Raw genomic sequence first — 21,065 nt, 5'->3', positions numbered from 1 at the left:
CGCAATTAGGCAAATTTATATTCAGTTTTCTTTTTGCTTTAAGATTTCCAAGATTAAAGTACTTTTGTGTCACCTATCAATGTTCATTCACTCAACAACAAAGTATGAAAATATGCAAACCATTCTATTTCCAATTCTCTTTTCTTTAAAAAAAAAAAAAAAATAATTTCTCACATTTTCTGATTTGAAAATCTGAAAACCAGGGTTGTTTACAACTTGCAGTTTTTTCATCAATTCACACAGAAACTTCAGCACTGACACGATAGTTATTGAAAGGAAATTGAATGTTACCACAGTGAACACACAATATGGGAGAATATTTATGGACATGACTGACAAAAAAATGTCAAATCAAATGTTTACATAATATGAAATACCATATTTTTCAGTGAGATAACTTTTGTTGTGCCAAAACAAAGGAAAGGTTTGATTACATACAGGTATATCGGGTTTTGTTGAGTTTAAACAATACTACTGTACAACAGTCAACATGCCCCGATGGTTGAAAAGACTATTCACAGTGAAATTTTGCTCACACATCAAGGAAATATTAAAACTTACCGTGAATAAATATAGACAGACTAACACAGATGTAAAGGATGTCTGCTGAATTCAAATGACCACCTCCTTCCTGCTTTGGAAAGCCTTGTCTTGAGGGTGATGGAGAAAGAGAGAGAGAATGAGAGAAAGCCAAACAGGTACTAAAGGGAATGCTGCTGTTTTAAGCGACTTGGTTTATGGCGACCAGAAGTCTGTCAAAGAAAGAAAAAAAAACAAGAATATTGTTAAAATAAAACAAGACATAGCTCCAAAAATGTGTGTTTAAATTACTTGCAGAAATAACATTTGACCAAAGTCAAGAACTGTGGTTTATACATGAACATTTACAAAAATCTCTACATTTTTCCCTCTGGAAATTTATTCACTCAAGTCCAACAGAATGGGTCAAATGTTGAAGTCAGGATTACTTTCTGAATACAATACACAGGGCACAACAAATATTGGGCTTGGAGTAAATAGATCTGACCAGTGTGGTTTCTCATTGTCTTCAACACAATATCTCATACTTTTAGTAATTCTATACTTTGGCTAAAGTTCTCCTCAGTCAGCATTTTTTGCTACTAACTACACCCAGCACTGTTTCGTCATGTATCTTGTGGAATCTGCTACTAACTACATCCAACACTGCTGTGTTTAATATCATATCTCACTCTCTCTTAGTCTAATGGAGCCAGTGACAGACTACTTTCATGCGGTTTGTTGTATAACTCCCTCCTAGAGTCCTACTCTGCAAGACATGATGTTTTGTGCCAAGTGGTTGACAACTAAAAGGGTTGTCTATCATAGAACTTCCAACAGACTACTTTAGGCAATGTTATCATGTTTAACTCTCTACTTACTTTCTAGGAACCTTGCATATATTCTACAAGTTACGGCTACATCACTGTTGAGCAAATATGGTAACTACTCTATTCTGAATGATCCTGGTACTATGAGCCTGTTTGTTGGCAAAATGTCAATGACCTTTGGAAGATGCAAGGGGGGGGGGGGGGGGGGGAATTTCCTCCCTTCCACAGATTTTTAAACAAGTTACTCAAAGAAAAAAAACCTTGGCATCATGACAGGGATGATTACGAAAAGAATCAGCGAGTAGATACAACCTGCTGGTATTCCTTACATATTTTATTGTGCAAAGCTCCTCACCAAAAAACAAGACTGTTCATGCATTTTTTTCACATCTCTTATTTGTGTCTAAGGTTTTTTAACAGAAGTTAACAAAAAAGATGACTATCGCGACAGATTTATTTTTGTACTATGAACCAGACATTGGTGATGAAAGTTCAAAGAAGACTTTAGATCTACAAAATGAGATTCACCTAGAGATAGGCCAAAGGATTGTTTACTCATACTAGTACTAGTAAAATTGATATCATCACAGTCTGTACATCATTGTATGCTAATTATGTATACTGCATCCAATCAAGGTTCAATCAAATTCAATAAACTAAATTACATAGAACAATAGATGCATTAACACTGTTTCCATAATGAGTTTTTGAAATGCTCAGGCCACTTAATATGTCTGACGTTTTTGGTAACCATGGCAAAATGATTAGTGCATGAAGGTGTCATTGTCAAGTCTGTCCTTTAAAGGTCCACTTTGAAAATGGTTTAAAATTTAGGTGTGAAAAACAGTTGTCTGACAAAGTTGGCCCAGAACAAAAGAATGATCATATGTAACCCCCATGGCCCCACTGATAAGATAACACTAATGTGAGAACGTGGGATTGAAACATTGGCCTTTACATCCAACCAACCAATCAATGAATGGATTTACATTCTATCATAGTTTGAAAAATGGAGTAAAAGCAGAAAGCTGCATACATCAACATAAACTCAAAATAGCTGCAGTTAGCTAGCTGATTTTTTTTTTGCAGAAATGATTTTCATTATTTTTATTTTTTAATTGTCAAAGTTTGCCACAAAGATGAATGACTTCGAGTCTGTCACTAAATCTTTCATTCGTGAACTCAAATGTTTTGAAATAAATAATAGAAGTGTTGTTTATCGTTGGTAATTAATGAACACATGATACACAACCCCCTAGGCGGACATAATTTACATGGTTTGTTGCAGAGCCAGAGGTAATACCAGTGCATGTACGAAGCAAGATTTTGCATTACAATTGTTGTAAGACGTCTTGATTCCACAACAACAAAACATGGCTAGTGACGCTGATACGTTTCTTTGAGAACCATAGTACAATGTCCGCTGTAACTAAAGATGTATTGATTTCTTAACAACGTCGGGAAAGGTAACGTATGTGATCTTTCCGCGAGTTCCCCGCTCTGCTTGGTGTTTTTTTCATACATAAATGAGCATAGTGCCCAAAAGCGACGTCTGTTCTTCTCAGCTAACATCATGTATTTGACGACTGCGATGTAACTCATCTCTAAACTTTCAATACCAGTGCGACTACAAACAAATTTGTTTATTTTTTCCCCGACGCATATTGTTATGCAAATACGGAAATGATGACACATCACTAAGCACGCTTTCCCGCGCAGAAACCATTAGTCTTGTTCAATCTCGCATTTTTTTTGCGCCAATGTATCAAAGCCCTTCGAGATGAGTAGCCCCCAAAAGAGAACCAATCTACAATGTGATAAACTCTACACAAATTACTGTAGTTATACAAATCGTTCCGAATACGTCTAGTACCCGTGCTCAAATTTTCCATTTGACGAAACATGCGTGACTCTAGATCTAGAAGCAAGGTCCACAGTATAACATGTGTTCGGAAACAGACATGGCTCTCGGTCGTATACCACTCATTTCTCTGTGCGAAATATTGCGTTTCCCTCATCTGAATGACATGAAACTTTGTATCCTCATTACAAACATGATTACACACACTATTTATAATTTTGGAGCAAAAACTCACCTGATTTTCCATTAAAAACGAAATTAGTATACACATAGTTGCTTGCAGTGTTTCCAGAGTAAGGGATCAATGTGCTGAAGCGGCGCGCAAACGTAAGGTGACGTCAGTCTTAATTCACCAATCACGAGCTAGATATACAATGACGTATAGAAACGGAACTCAGCACACCAAAGTTCAACTTCTTTAGTGGTCACGACCAATACAGATGTACGCAAAGGAAGATACAACTTATGCCGCTCTCAAAGAAACATAGTGACCATATACACATTCTAGCCCATAAAGAGACTTTTTTTTACCTCTTTCTCACAAAGGGAAAGATGGCTTCCCGCCCTTCTGTAAGTTCCGGATGACTTAACCAATATTGAATATGCTATGACAACTATTAAAAACGCATACCTGGTGACAAAGGTTTCCATTGTTATATTCAATTGTTATATTTGTTGAAATACAGACAGACTCCATTTGACAATGTATGCTACTAATAAGGCGAAAGTTGTAGCGAAATAATGTACCCAACACCGTTCGAAAGAAAGAAAAAATGTACTTTTGTAATATTGTAATGATACTCACTGAAATCGAAACTGAGTCTGGTAACTTCATTATTGCAATCTGGACTCAGTTATATTTATACGCTGGTTTATTTTATACCCCGGATTTATAGTACATGATATAGTTATGCCATGGGGGTATAAGTTATACCTTCATGGTTATTCGATGCAAAAATGCACACATTTCCTGGTTAATGATAAGTAAATAATAGTAAAGTTCATTTTTGAAAGTAAAAAGAAAACGATCGTAATAATACTAATATGACACTACAACATCACGTACACAACCAAACATACGCCCCTTCCATGGGTGAGGGGGGATAATGTCATACAACCCTCCTCTAAAGATATCTAGTACATGCAGAGGCGGCCAATCAGGTTGATGGTTTGTATTGTTTATTGCAGAAATGTACAAGAAAGGGTAATGTAGCATTTTTATTGTTTATGATTGGTATTGTTTTTGTGTTATTAAATTCTTTATTTCCCCCCCCCACGTCACACCCTGCACCCGTCCCCACGTCACACCCTGCACCCTTTCCCACGTCACACCCCTCCGCTCATTCCGACCGTCACGGTTCATTAAGAGTACACATTCATATACACCGAACTTCAAAGCGCTTGTCAAATCACGGTCTGAATTCTGCGAAATCGACTTAAAATAATTCTTAAATTCTTTGATTTCCGAACTTGTGAAGGATAGTGAAACATGAAAGATATGGTGTTAACGTTACATCTCTTTCGTATGCACGGATTACAAATATGACAACAACAAAGTAATGGGTCTTCAACTAGGGATTTCTCCCGTATGTTTAATAGTTTGATTGGAGATTATATTTTTCCGTTGTGCTAAGAAATGAAAGTACTCCTTGCGTCATTGTGTCAAAGCAGAACGGATAAAAAATGTGTAACTTCCGCAGATACAGGTGGTTGCCATGACAGCCAGGATAATTACAGTAAGGTGATGTATTCTTAGTATTAATTAAAATTCCATGGTTACTGCTAGCCTCGTGTTGGACGCGAATATATTTGCCTCAGGATGAGAGGTGAGCACAAAAGTAAGGAATTAAAGTTTAAAAAATATACAAAGTCTTTTTTATGACATGAATATTCAATAGATGCACTTTGATCAATTCCTAAACTTTATCTTTCGAAGTTGAAAACGCTGACAAGCAACAAAATAATAATAATAATAATAATAATAATAGAATAATAGAAATTTATCAAAATTTATTTGGTAAATGCTCTTGGAGAATTCTAATATATTTTCAGGGAATTATGGGCACCGAAGTGCTGGTGAAATTTCATTGTGAGTGTGGTCGAGTCAGGGCTTCTTCTGTGTAAACGTTGTTTGTATGACTGCATACACTGTCTGCAGGTAGGCGTCAAGATATCCCTGGATCGACGTGTGAATAATTGAATGAACGACCACCGGTGTTGGTTATCTGAGGTGGATACAAGTAATATAAACAGTAAAAGACGATCGGATCCTGTGTAAAAGGAATTTAGTATTACTAAAAAGTCAGATGACAGAAAATAAATGAGTTTCAATCATCATACAAAGGAATTATTAAAGATGACATTCTCCATGGCCCTCAGAGTGCTTGTTTTACTGGTTATCAAAATTACTTGAGACTCCTAGCTAATTCATAGATGCTTCTCTGACTTACATCATTATGTGCACACAATGGGCTGTGTATGTGTGACGCATGGGCAGATATCACTTGATAATGTTGTTTTTATGTTTATTTTTGTTTTGTTTTTTGTAAGTTAGGGATGCTTGTTCATTCTCCAATTTGAAAATCATGACATATTTAAATAGATTTGTCTCTTTTTCTGTCATTCAAAGGAGAACAAGCCAAGGCTATTTTTTGGGTATAAATTCAATTTGTGATGTACATTTATAAGGTATTCAAAATATTCTGTTTATGGATGCATACTTAGTAAGAAGCTTAAAAACTCAGCTTGTGCCACTTTAAGGTAGCAAAATGGATAAGAAAGGTATTTATTTTAGATTTTTTAATTAATAACACAACTTTTACATTGTTTATCTACTTTAAAAAAACAATGTTAAAGAACATAAACCAAGTTCACGTTTGTAACTCAATAACTGTACAACTCTATAAATATAAATGTGAAAGTTTGTAATAGCATATACCATAGACCCTCCATCAAGTGGAGGGTGGAGGTGGATGGTCTATGGTATATACAGAGTGATTTGTAAACAAACTGGGTTGTAAACAACATCACAAACAACAACAACAACAACAACAACAACACTATGAATTGTAAATTTTTTATTACAATTTCAAAATGTAAACAACACTGATTAAAGTGAATTCTATGTAATGAATACTTTGCAGGTGTTCAAAACATGTTAAAAATTTGAATCAATGGAAATGCTATGGCAAAGCTGAGGTCATATTTATGAAGGCCCTTCTTTGAATGTGCAATATCAGTTTGACATCAGTGAAGAAATTAAGTCATTTTGATTCAGACTCTCTCACCCTGTACAGTAATTTACAATATGGACAAATCCTGTAAAGGAGGGGGGGATGTACTAACATAGTGAGGGAATGTACATATGTACCACAGTTTTGATCCCCCTTTTTCAACTCATATAGACTTTTGACTCTTCACTTTTCAAACATTGTGTACAAGTTGGTTTGATCGTCTCTTTGAATGCACATTTGACCATTGACCCCATATTTTGGACAATGTAGTTTTCAAGTTGCCACTTCCACATTTTTCTGAGACTTTTAACTCTCTATTTTCTAGCTGAATGTAGACATTTGACCCCAAATTTCTGGCTGATTTGTAGATATTTAATCTTTGTAGCATTTGTGCTTGTAATTTGAATCCACCAGGCAGGGTACACCTGTACCTGTTACAGCCAAACAACCCCCCCCCCTCCCCACCAGGGACAAATAGACAGGCTAAAATGGACATGGACTGAGGTCTCACCATACATAACAAAAATGTCACAAAACATCAGATTTATCAAACTGTAAACATAGGTGTTATTTTATGTATTTATCCTATCTGACTTTGGCATGTTGGTGTTGAAACTAATAATAGTATAAAGTCCTGAAGTACAGGCATGAAGTGAATGCATTTTTAGGAGTACAGGCATGAGGTGAATCATGTATTTTTAGGAGTAATACAATATTAATACAACATCTTGATAGACTGAATGAATTCATTGTTGTTGGCAACCCTATTAACCATTATGTAATGAGAGACTGAAGGTGCAGGGGGGGGGGGGTGCACACAACGACAAATCATAAGTGATAGATGAAATCACATCCTCTTAAAAGAGAATGCCAGAAATAAAGGCATTTTCATAAAGTATGGTTTCTGGAAATTCATTTCATGATTTGACATCACCCACAATTACTCGCAATTTCAAAAAAAACATCAAGTTGATGTTATGTTTATAAGTTTTATAGGGTATCTTTCCTTTGGACGACAGAATCATGGTAGTCAGCAAATATAATATATTCATGGTTGAATGATGAATGTTGTATATCTCCTTCTAATCACCCCCAGATTAGGTATTATGGGATACTAAAGATAAATCCCATAGTCCTTTGTATCTGAGCATGCTCAGTTTGAATTGAACGTTCCATAGTTTCTTCATGACCACGTCTCAGCTTGGTATCTTTTACTCCTTTCTAGCTTTTTCATGTAATCTTCTACCTCCTGGTCTGTCAGATTTCCACCATCTTTAATGGCCGACTTGAGGGCATCAGTCACTGCAGTTGGCATCTGTTTAGAATTCCTGTCATGACCAAGAGACAAAAAGAACATTTGAAAATAAATATTGGATAGTTGTTGGCTTCAAGTTATCATTGAGAGAAAGAGGAAAGAGGGAGATAAATCATTTGTTTGTTTGTTTGTTTGTTTGTTTGTTACGAGAATGAACGTTCATGGACTCTGGGTTCATAGTTTCAAATAAAAAATTTTCCTCAGAGTCAAAAAATATCTTGGAAGCAAATCCCAATGTTTGCTGGCCTTGCATACTACAATAGCATTTGTTTTACTATTTTTATTTAAATGGTTTCAGAATAGAATGTCACACAATGAAAGGACATTGTTAATCACAGCATATTGAAAATTATATTTAAATGTTATTTTGGTTTGTTATGTCATTTCCGTTTATTACATACATCTACGACACACATACATAGTAGATATGGTCAATGTGTTGATACTTGTCAGAAAATTCTTTTATACTAAGATGATTTGCAATTTTTTATTCTTTGTATAGGTTTTAAATCAAATAAAAGAATGAATTCATATTTTATAGGTTTTTAATTGTCACTGATTTTAAATAATACACTGAAATATTTCAATATCCTGACCACAGACAATAAATGACTGAATACAGGTCTGAACTAGTCCACAGACAGGTAATGTATACAGGTCTGAACTAGTCCACAGACAGGTGTAATGTATACAGGGCTCAAAATAAGGGCGTTTTACTTGTCCCAGACAAATGATTTGAAGCATTAGGCAAGGACTTTTAGAAAATATTTGTCCCTATAGACATGTAGAATTTCTCATGGTTTTCAATCTTTAAAACCTCTGCTTGTTCATTCTAATATAAGTAAACATTCTTGTACCTGCAGAAACTAAATAAAAAGTGGTATTAGATGAATCTGTTTAGATTTCCTGAGTTTACAGTTTACACTAAGAACAAAATCTCAAACTCAAACTGGAAGTGACATCGTGGCAATTTGCATGCTGGCTAAGACTTGCATACAGACAGACATGTCAATAAAATCTACAAAAAAATGTCAACTTTGTGGGCAAGTACTTTGTGATTTGGTTTTTAATGTCTACTTGTCCAGTGGAGGAATTTTTCATTCAAGGAATTTTTCATTCATTATTTTGAGCCCTGGTATTTGATGATAGCTTCAGTATTGTAAATCAGATAAAGTCATGAATATGAAATTATTATGTGAATTATTCATATATGTAAATTTTTCATCAATGCATACCAAACCATTGCTATTTTATTCAACTTCAAAAGAATCATTTTGACTCTGGTCAAAAGGTTATAAATTTCAGAAACTGGTATTTTTGGGGGGTTTATTTTTGATCAAGAAAGTTAACATGGGTAGTCTAATCTTTCAGTGTTATATAGTGTCGAAAATATAATATTTGTCCTGTGTGATTCATTACATTGAGTAAAATATGTTGGCCCTGACAGAGCTGTAGGATTTTTTTCAATCATGACCTCCTTACCCTGCCATATGAAACCATTGTGTTTGTCAATAAGTTGCCAAACTAAGTCATGGTTTTCTTCTATCTGATGTTGTACATAAACTTTATCTTCTTCTCCCCCCCCCCCCACCTCAACATAAGTATGAACCTACCCTGCGATATAAAACCAAGCATTCCGTTTGTCAATAAGTTGCCAAACTAAGTCATGGTTTTCTTCTATTCGATGTTGTACATAAACTTTGTCTTCTTGGTCCCGTGAGAAAGCTGTAAATAATTGTAATAGGTTTTGGCTGACAAGAGGTGTCCACTCTGACCCACACAAGAAATCTTTCTCTTTGTTTCGACACCCAAAGAACATTGTGTTTCCTACAAAAGAAAATGATAATACATATATGGAAATTTATAATGAAAACAATTGTCAGAAAATCAAAGACACAGTGCATTTAGTAGTCCTACAAATATTTAGTGATATGTGGATATCATTATATAGAAGCAGTGCTCTACCCATTTTGTATCATTTTTAAACTGTTGTTATTTACTCTTTTAAAGCGTTTGACCTTTGTTGAGACAATGTTTCTACACTACTTTTTCAGCCACATTTTTAATTTTTCTTCTTCCAGTACTTTTTGATTTATTTCATTTTTTGTTCTGTCAAGCGTTTATGAGCACTGTCATAGATATATGGCACTATATAAATGTTTTATTATTATCATTATTATAGGAAAATGAGTACAATTTGCACTCATTGACAATTTCCATGCAATGACAATATGTTATATTTTTTTATTCTAGTTATTAGAAAGACAAAACATTGCAAAGTTTGGCCACTAGGAGTGCTGTTCAGAGACAGCTTTTGATGAGAAGTGTGGACCATCATAAATGTCAAGTACAATAGCCTCCTATGAAAAATTATCAGTTCTCTGTTTCATAGCAATGGTTGGTGAAAATATCAACCAGTCACAAAATTGTGCTAACTTGTGGCAGATCACTTAATTCTCAGGATTTAAAGAAGTTGTTGAAAAGTTAGGCCACATTTTGTTGACTGCTTCATATCATATACACTTGCCATGTGATTTAGCCATCATAGAGGGTGCCCTCTTGTGACACTTGTTATACAAAATGACTGCAAGGTAGGAGACTGGAATATCGTATATTATGTTTTGGCTGACTTCTTAGGTCCATATAGATGTACCCTTGACGAGAAATATCAAAATTAAAACAAATGATTTCATCTGTACAAAAGTAAAGAAATGTAGAGAACTTGGTTACCTTAGGAACAATACCAATTATACAGTATTTCTCTTACTCACCTCCTATCTTATTTGATGATCTTTCTTGTATAAAACTCCTGAAAGGAGCACACCCTGTCCCAGGACCTACCATAATGACAGGTGTGTCTGGAGACTCGGGAAACGTAACAGTACCTTCCTTTACCCAGATTGGAATTTTAATATCACCTGTAACATTAACAGGAAGTCACGACTGATGAAAAAGGACATAAAGAGTTATGGAATTACTTGTGAACTTTAAAGGTCAAAGTTCACATTCTCAAATTCGTAAAATTATTAACAGAAGCTTTGTTACCCATGTAATCTTACCTGTATGGGTGGCTATATAAAATTATAACGTTATACCATTATGATAAATGATACTTCTGTATACTACGTTCATGATCTTTGCAACACAGACATGAAAGGGGTTACTTGAAAGGTTTGCTTACTTTCTTGTGGTTTCAGAGTTGATAGCCATGTAGAACAAAGTCCTTGTCTGGGTTTCATTAACTTTGTTTTATATCTAACAACAGCAACTAAGATATGCAGCTCATTAGGGTATGCCTGTAGAAAGACAATGATGTTAGGCTAAAACATGCCTAGAAGACAAAGTGAAATTCTTAGAAGAAGAAAAAAAAAGTTTTATGTTGCCTTGCCATGTAGTGTTTATCCTGAATAAAGAAACAATGATGCCAAACCCTCTTGTCATTTCTGAGCACCTCTTGGTAAAATGACAGTACATATTTGTCCCAGATAGTATGCATTCACCCCACCCTCTATCCCCACCCCACCCCACAACACCCCCACCCCCACCCCTGGTTCGTAATCACTAACCCATATCATTATTTCTTAAAAGAGCACACACATAAAAAAATTATTTATATTTTTTATTCAAATAAAGAATGAAAAGAGCCTGGAAACTTGAGTAAGTCTTTGGACACTGGTCTCCTACTGAGGAGATGTTTGCAGAGAGATATTAGATAAGTTTTTGTTCAAATTTGAAACATAAATTATACCAAATGTTTGTTAAAAAGTTTGGAACACATACTGTGCTAATAAATGGTATGTATATCAATGCAACATACCTGAAGTGATGAAGCTATGGAGAAAGCTCTAGGCTGTATTGGTGGTATCAAATTAAACAAGTAGTTGAGTGGTAGAGTTGAACTGACATGTGGGAAATCTTGTAACACTTCTAAGGTGGTTCTTCTAAGACGATTACAATAGGAGAATAGTTCTTGCTGGAAAAAAAAAAGAATTAAAATTGTGTCTTACAAAGGTTTACCTAAAAGCATCATTAATTATCAGGATTTTGGCAATTTTGGATCAAAAGCAAAGAAAACAATTTGCACATTAGACCTTGAGTATTTTGCAGACATTTATGGTTCCTAGGTTGAGAATTGGATGTACTGGTAAACTGATAAGAGTTTGGCCAGAAGTGCAATAGTCAAAGTATCACACTGAGTGTGAATGAAACCAATGCATTCCATCTCATTTCATGCATCCAACTGTTTATCAAACAATGTGAATTCACAAGGTTTAGTTACCCCAGATTTGAATTCACAAGGTGTAGTTACCCCAGACTTGAATTCACAAGGTGTCATTATCCCAGACTTGAATTCATAAGGTGTTGTTACCCCAGACTTATATGAATCATCTACAATCATGACCATGTTGCTAATTTGAAACTACTGAAGAAATATATTTTCATGTAAAATAATTTATATATTTTGTATGTCTCTTGTGATTATAACTGTATTTACCTGGCCTTCTGCAGAGGCAAATTCTTGAAGTTTTTCTTTTTCCAGTTCATTTTCAGTAAAATAAGCTAACAATTCAAAAAAGGAACGTCTTGGTATACCATTGATATCCAGATAATGTGATACAAGATAATGTAGACTGCATGGTTGAGGTAGTTGGAAGGGTAGAGGAATATCTAATATATGAAAGACAACAACAAATAAATGATGGCATAGCTTTTGACATTACACTAAAATTGGAATGTAGGTAATTGTGCATTATATTATAGCAGATATGCTTGGGGAACTTATACTATGTAATACTAACCATAAATGAAATAAACTTATACTATAATACTTAGCAATATAAACACAACATTATCAGAATATTGTTGTCTTCAGATAAAATACAAGACAGTACATTCTTCTAGTTCACAAAAGAAATCAAACTACAACAGGACTTTCTTATAGACAGAAACAATACCATGATTTAGGTGTCTACAGACACACCAATTGATTGATTGACTCATTGATTGATTGATTGATTGATTGATATTAGAAAAAAAACATATTCAGTCCTGCAATGGTATTCTGTATCACATCAAATGATTTTTTGATCAATGCCCTCACCAGTTTGCACCAATGACACTCCAAAATTTAGTGTTCTACCATCCCTTACTATATTTAGAGTTTTTACATTTTGATCCACAACAAAATATGTTTTTTTATCCAATGGCACACTGACGCGCATTGATTTTCTGTGTACAGACCGAAGTAGTGACATCAGCATGATCGTACAAGAAAATTTTTCAATATTTTAAAATATTTTCTAAATATTTCTAAATTTCTGAAGATGTTTTCTATTCCCTTACCTGGGTCATTTTGTTTTAGAATAAACTGTTTTTCTGGATCTAAATTTAAATGACGTAGGAACTCTTCAACTGTGTCTGGTAAATTAGGAGGCTGTACCATAACAATATCACCTGGTGAATATCTGTAATTTACAACATTTCAAATAAATATAACATATGTATTATCTTTTTGAAATAGTGAAAATTTGGGGATTCATCATCTTGTTGTCAAGGAAATCAACAATTGAACACAGTAGTTGGCAGCCATATTGGATTCTAAAATGGCTTCACTTTGACCTCTATTTGCAAAGTGTGTATGGTGACTCCTGACTTTTCTTGCTTTTAACTGACAATGGGTTTGAGATTTCTGGGACAAAGTAACAGAAAGAGTTAACAAGTGATGGTTAAATATATTTTGACTAAGTAGAATACAACAGGTAACTTTTAATCCACAGAAAAATTACCCAAAATCATTTAAACTCAGTTTGTGCCCATTTATCATTTATCCTTTACCTTATACTTGATCCTGTTATATCAAGTTTTACAAGTCTGACATCTTGCCAGTGGTCCTCCGCTGTTACTCTATTGTTACTTATCACCTTGGCATAGAAAGGATGTTGTTGGCATGGCAATATTGATTCCGGAGCTTGTGATGATGATGAAGTTTCCATTGCTACATCACCATTTGCTGAAGTCATAAATTCAACTTCATATTTGGAAGGTGGGCTGTAAGAAAAGTTTCTTTACTGATTACATTTTATTTTGATGTCATGAAATGATCAAAATATGGGTTAATTCTATACAAAACTGGTCACATCACTCTCACCTCAGTTCTGATCAATGTAAACTACTAAATGTGGTCAATGGCCTAGTGGTTAAACCACTTGCCTCTTACCACTGTGGCCAGGATTCAAACCCATTCAGGGTTTGATTAAATTTACCACACTTGTAAGTAACAAGAGTGTTGTTCAGTTTGACTTTACCGAACTATGCAGGTTTTCCCCGGGTACTCCGGTTTCCTCCTGCACTATCACTGAACTTAAGGAGCCTGTCAATGGGACTAGCTCCCATTGGTTATCCTGGAAATATGTTAAAAAATGAAAATAAACTTCATACTGATAGGTAAACATGAACGAAACTAACACATTTTATCTAATTTTGTCACTCTTCGATTCTATTATTAGAATTTACAGGTTCAAAAGTTACTGATAATACATTTGTAGTATCTTATAAAATTATTGATGCTTCAAGTGTTAAAATAAGACATTTTGACAAAGATAGACGCAAGATGATCTAGCCTGTACAGTATCACTCACATATAAATCAAGATTTCTTTACCATATACATGTACCTACCAAATATCAGCACTTATTATTTCCTTTCCATCAGGAAGTGGGTAGAGGGTAAGAATTTTCTCCCACAATGCCTTGAGCCATGGGTCAACAACAGCATCAGGCCTGTATCAAGGTACAAAGTAATGTATAAAAAATAGAAATCCTATACATAGCACTACAAATACATCTATCAGTAACTGTTCTCAAAAAGATTTGTAAGGCAAATCAAACAAACTAGTTACTAACTAGTACAAATGTAGGTATTGAGCCATGATGGCTGAATGCGGGTCACAACTTTGAATCTGCAGGTTGCAGGTTTGAGTCTCACTGCTGCTGTTTCTTATTGAATGGCTTAAATCCTTGTGTAAGATTTGAACCACGATTGTGCTTCAGTCAGTCCACACAGTTGTAGAAATGGGGACCTGGTAGGATAGAGGTTGCTATGTGAATACCTTAATCCTATGTGCTAAGAGACTGCAATGGATTGGATACTCCCCAGGGAATTGAGAAAGTTATACAGGGCTTTGTGCCACTATAGATTGTGCCAGGGGTAATTTGTACAATAATTGTAAGAGCACAAATTTTCAGCATCATTTACTTACTTACCCTAAATCATGTTGATCATCAGCCAGCCCTACATTCATTAATGGTGAACCACTCAGTTGATGCAGTCGTTTGTGAAGTCTTTTAGCAACAAAATTAAACCTATCAAACAAGAATGATACCAAAATTAATCCATTATCTGTTATTTGCAATATTATTTTCCAAATTTCTTTTTTGCTGACAAAAAACCTTTATACAAAATATTGTATCAAAAGCTTAGATGTGTGTTATAACAGGAGACAAATCTCAACGTTCATGGGTATTTTCCTAGGTATTTCCTGGGTATTTTCCTAGGTATTTCTTGGGTATTTCCTGGGTATTTTCCTTGTCATTTCCTGGTTATTTTCTTGGACATTAAATCTAAAATTATGGTACATAAACTATGTAAATTTTACTAGATTTCTTGGGTTCAAAACTTTGTAAAGTGTGCTTACATTTAATCTAATCCATTACCAGTATGAGGTAGAATCATAATGACCCTGTAAAAAGATAACTGTCTACATACATACATACATACATACATACATACATACATACATACATACATACATACATACACACACACACACACACACACACACACACACACACACATACATACATACATACATACATACATACATACATACATACATACATACATACATACATACATACATACACACACACACACACACACATACATACATACATACATACATACATACATACTTCTGATATGAGGAATCTCCAAGCCCAAGCACAGCATACTGCATTTCACTTAGAGAATTCCTAGGTAGATTCTTCCTGAGTAGAAACTTCCAAAACATCTGTAATATGCAAATCAAAGCTGTAATATGCAAATCAAAGCTGTAATATGCAAATCAAAGGTTGGGCATGTTTCTTTCATAACTAATTGAAAATAAACATTGGATTTGTTCAGGATATTGATTTTATTGTATTTTGACATAGAGTCTAATCAATATGGAAACAATTAGATTTGTTTGGTGTGTTAAGGTCTTCGGTAGAATTTTTCTGTTGAGAGCTGAAGCTTTGGTCATCACTACAACAACTTCTGGTTGTCAGGCATGGTCACAATCTTTGCTTCTGAAGTAGTTTTTTTTCACACTTAGAGACCTTGAAGTCTGGCAAATATTTTGCTGTCAACAAGATTTGGGAACAAACGCATGGCTGATTTCATCTCAGCTGTTTTTATTATGCTTTCAGGGACCAAGGAAAGTCATTTCCCCAATCATGCATCATGGCCCTCTCTTAAATAGAGTCATAAACATTAATATATCTCACTTAGAAGAGACCTGTTGTAAATCATTCTCACAAACAAGAACCGATATTTCTTCCATGACATTACTTCTTGAGAGTTCAGGATGATGATGATGGTTGTACACTAGGGTGAGGCATTCTGGGAAACAAACAAAGCTAGGAGCTTCTCACTTTGTTCCCTTTACTTTCAATCTATCAAGGAATGACTAGATAATTCAGCACACATAATCCCAATTTGGTTAAATCCTTTCCTTCAACTACAAACATTTATTCTAACAAATCTAAGGATGTAATATTTACCTTCATATTATCTGGTTCATCTCCTTGTCCAGTGGTTGCACATACAAATATAACAATATGTTCCTGGATAAGGTTTGCCTAAAGACAAACAATTCAAATTAATACGTTAATGTGGGATTTCTGTGTGTGATCAAATAATATCTTGCTTTTTGTCCAAATAACTTAAATGTATATAATTTTCAATGCTTAAATCTTTCACATCAATTTGGCTTATAACTGTTGTTTATACTGTACAATGTACATGACACCTCACTATTGACTTCTTGGTGTTTTTAATCTACACAGAATTGTGTGATATATTTTAAAATATGAAAGATGCACAAACAATATACTGCCAATTACTATTAAATGTAAAATACCTAGGGAATGAAGGTAGATTTTACCCACCAATGACAAAATCACTGGTAAAGAACCTTGTTAAAATGACTACTGAACTTGGATAGATTTTACCTGTCACCTTCACAAAAACATTGGTAGGGAACCCAAATGACTACGGAACTAAGGTAGATTTTACCTACTTACTAGTAGTAACTACCCATAACAAAAAAACACTGGTACTAGTGGTATGGAACCCTAGTAAAATGACTGGGGAACTATTAGGTAGATTTTATTGTGATAAAATGTCCTCAGATTAGATTTTACCTACTTATTACCTTTGATAAAACACTGGTAAAATGATGGCAACTCAGGTACAGCGTTTCAAAACAAAACTGAAAACTTATTTTTTTCCACCAAAGCATATGATGTGCTTTAGCCATTCAGTGCTAACTGAACAGAACATTGCACTGAAAATCGAAGCTATAGAAATTTGATTGATTGATTGATTTACCTACTTATACCACTCTTAACAAATACACTGGTAGGGAACCCTGGTAAAATGACTGCGTCCTGCAGGTAGATTTTACCTAACTTAATTATTAATACCCATAACAAAAACACAACTCTGTATTTTATAATTACACATGAAAGTCAAGAGAAAATCATACTGCAGACTTCATATATATTTCCTCATCTTAGACTTACTATAGAGTAATTGTCCATTGCTGTAATCTTTGTCATAAAATGTCTTCTCTTAGCCTCTCTACCAACCCTCTCAGCTACATCTTGGGCAGTCCCAGTCTGACTACCATACAATATCAATACCTTTCTATCATCAGCCATTTCTATAAATGTCACTTTTACTTGTCTTAAGATGAATTCAACTGAAAGGAAAAGCAACAACTTTATGTCAGAATTCAATACAAACAGAAATATATGAGTAACTCATATTTGTAGTCTGATTAAAATATATTTTAAAAATCATTTTTATTCTTTGCATTAATCTGTACAAACTGTAAGATACATGTATGTCGTGACGTTTCACCCTCACCAGTCTCCAATGTGTGAGGGCGCCCCGTCATGGCGTACCTTACAGACAATAATCTGTACAATAATGTAAAATTACACCGTCACTGGTGATTGCATCAGAAAAAGTATTTGCCAAACACTGGTGACAGTATATTTTTTGAATATTTGTGAATACATATAAATAACATTCTTATTAATTTCATATAATTTGGTACATACATCAACCATGACAAAGTGCACATCCTCTAAAGCCTGTTGATATAGTTTTTAATTGTATAACTAATTTGCATAATTAACGGTTTTCGGTTAGGCTATTTCATAAGAATGCAAACTTAAAATTTCAGATAATTTTGCATATATATCGTGTATATTAATGGTCGATGGTAAAGAAGTGCATATGTCATTTAAACCTTGATGTAACATAATCTGTATGGTTAATTTGCATAACCAATGTTTTAAATTAGGCAATATGTTAACTGTGCAAGCTTCAAATTTCCTTTAGTTTCATATAATTAATCTTCCAATTAAGTGGTACATCATGTACAATAGCTATTGTTTAGAATTGTGTATTCCAACAGTGTGTGTAGGCCCAAAAATATATGATTTTGCACTTACGGGAGGCATTCAGTTTAAATCTGGTTTTGTATTATTTTTGATTCACAGGCATTTGTTTCCCAAGATATGTATCAGAATGTTTCTATCAGAATACAATAAAATGTCGATAATATCGATAATATAGATGTGTTTTGCCAACTATAATATATGAAAGGGGTAAAATTACACTTGTTTGTGTGGACATGTGGCGCGATCACAGAAGCAAGTGTAATTTTACCCTTTCATATATAGTTGGCTAAACGCGTCTATATTATCGATATTATCGACATTTTATCATATTCTGATAGAAACATTCTGATACATATCTCGAGAAACAAATGCCTGTGGTATGATCATCCTGAAAATTGGAATTCAATATTTAATACTTATTAGCTCACGTTATTTAATGGTGCTATGCCCCTGTTACAACAGATGTCCCTACAAGTTCAATATACTGTTTAATTACATACAAGCACAAACGTGATAAATCAACAAAAGTGCGAGACATATGGCCTTACCTCAAGCGTAGATGTTAGCGACCGTGTCCTCAGCTCAGGCACCATGTGTTTTATCGATGTCAACATCGCTTTTGCAACTCACCTATTTCAGTTGGAGGGCGCCACCTATGATAGGTACTACTTCCGGGTTAACAGAGATGAAAACTGCACAGTCCACCAGCTCCGATTTGCAAATCAAAATAATGGAGATATTACATTGATTTCAGGTAAATTTCGTTATAACTTTGTATTAATCTGACTAGATTTATAAGAGAACAGATAGAGCATATATCATTTGTATTTGAGTCAGAATATATACGTCGATTGATCTGTGACGTACGTACTCCACTACTGTCAGTTTTCCTTATGCTGTATCCATTTTAGCGTTTGTTGATATTTACCGGAGAGTGTAAGTATGACGATCAGGATAGCATTTATCTGCCATCTGTAGAGTGTTGTATATTTGATAGCTATAAAGCTGGTGTCATTTGATGTCAAATGAATTGATGGTAATGCATTCTTTTGGTTTTTCATTCCTGCTTGCAGACAGTGTATGGGACTCGACTCTGACAATGTCTCGAAGGAGAGGGACAATGTCAGAATCTAGTCTAGACTTACCACGTCTACAGGACTATGTTTTAGTTGATTTCTACAACCCATGAATCATTTTATGTCCAAAAATCACTAGTTTACTTACTCTATGTCACACACTTTCCCAATTTCCCTTTAAATGTGTGTGTGTGTGTGTGTGTGTGTGTGTGTGTGTGCAATGGGTAGTTGTCTATTTTGTTATTTTGATTTCAATATTTATTTTTTTATTTTTCAGTCAATCGATCAATCAATCAATCAAACATAACATTTGATAAGCACTATGATTATTGTCTTCGAACTCTTTTTTTTTAGCATTATTTCAAAGATGTGATTACCAGTGTGTTGTTTAGTAGTGGTGCTCCAGTAAATGGTTACGGTGAATATCAGGAATACAACCTTGATGTTGGATTAATGAAAGTGCAGTGAATTCCATGCAAGATGATATTTACATTAAAGGAAGTGGTTCAGTGGCTTGGAATGACAGCCTTTGAAATCTGGATAAACTTGATCACGTTATTAGTCTTCTCTGTTATGCTGGCATTGAAGATTGAATCGGTGGTGAGTATCACATGGTGGGACGTATTCATTCCTCTTTTTACATGTGATGGACTCAACGCTTACTTCTGTGCAATTGTATTTATTCGTTTGTGGATCGACCGTGAATTGAGGACAGCTGGACTACGAGCTATTTGGAGCACACTTGTACTGGTGTTAATCTTCATTTTTCAGTTTTTGTTGTGTCAAAGACTGGCAGGAGAAAACAATTTATCATATTCACTCATTATGTCACCAATTTTCATTTTACTTCAAGTACTCATGATCAGAGCTTGTCAAGTGGGTTGAACTATTGAATTATGCCAAATTACGTTGAGAGTAAAATTAGATTTTTTGACAGTGTAAACCTTGAGGTTTGAGTTGTTGTAACTATAGGGACTATTATGTTGCCTTTTTAGCTGTGAGTTTGATAGAGAGGTATGATTGACTGGTCAACTAAAACAGAATTTGTACTTTGATTAAAGTAATCTTGGATAAGTTCTCCCAAGATTGGAAATGTATATTATTATACTCTAATATACCAAACTTGACATTTTAATTTTGATTTTTTCATGTCATGAAACATTTGTGGATTTTTTATCATGACATGATTCAAGGAAAGATGTAATAAAATCCTTACTGAAGAGAAGCACAACTCAGATTACCGGTAGGTTGTCTTTTGATTTGTATTGCTGATATGTATGAAAAGATGTTGTAGTTTGTATAGACTTTGAGAGAGTTTGACCAATGTGTGAGGGTGGCCTGTCATGGCGTACCTTTGTATCATAGACTTTGAGAGGGGTTGACTGATGTGTGAGTGCAGTTCATCACTGCATACCTTACACACTCTGTATCATTGTGTTATTTAAAAAGCATACAGCTATGACCTCAGTTCAAGTACAAACATATCAAAGGCAGTTGATAA

The 21,065-nt window shown here is 34.5% G+C and overlaps 2 protein-coding genes across 2 annotated transcripts in view; both read right to left on the bottom strand.

The window, feature by feature from the left end:
- The window catches only part of LOC144441496 (influenza virus NS1A-binding protein homolog), a 66,702-nt gene extending 63,170 nt beyond the window's left edge, over positions 1-3,532 (bottom strand). Inside the window, exons 1-2 of the mRNA XM_078131079.1 lie at positions 3,446-3,532; positions 562-752 (exon numbers count right to left, since the gene is read on the bottom strand). The gene's annotated coding sequence lies outside the window, so the exon portion shown is untranslated. The remainder of the gene's footprint in view (positions 1-561; positions 753-3,445) is intronic.
- A 2,824-nt stretch (positions 3,533-6,356) lies between these two features.
- LOC144441028 (NADPH-dependent diflavin oxidoreductase 1-like) lies at positions 6,357-19,098 on the bottom strand. Its single transcript, XM_078130540.1, has 14 exons — positions 19,037-19,098; positions 17,601-17,779; positions 16,578-16,655; positions 15,729-15,826; positions 15,021-15,119; positions 14,436-14,537; positions 13,594-13,806; positions 13,102-13,223; positions 12,254-12,426; positions 11,576-11,731; positions 10,940-11,054; positions 10,530-10,676; positions 9,372-9,585; positions 6,357-7,771 (listed from the first exon to the last, which is right to left on the bottom strand). The coding sequence occupies exons 2-14, from the start codon at positions 17,736-17,738 to the stop codon at positions 7,627-7,629; spliced, it is 1,800 nt and encodes a 599-aa protein (XP_077986666.1). The 5' UTR covers positions 17,739-17,779; positions 19,037-19,098; the 3' UTR covers positions 6,357-7,626.
- Between the last annotated feature and the right edge of the window lie 1,967 nt (positions 19,099-21,065).

This window comes from Glandiceps talaboti, chromosome 10 (assembly GCF_964340395.1).
Source record: "Glandiceps talaboti chromosome 10, keGlaTala1.1, whole genome shotgun sequence".
In the NCBI taxonomy this organism is placed as follows: domain Eukaryota; kingdom Metazoa; phylum Hemichordata; class Enteropneusta; family Spengelidae; genus Glandiceps; species Glandiceps talaboti.
Note: the sequence above shows the minus strand (reverse complement) of the source record. Positions and strands in the feature narration are given on the sequence as shown.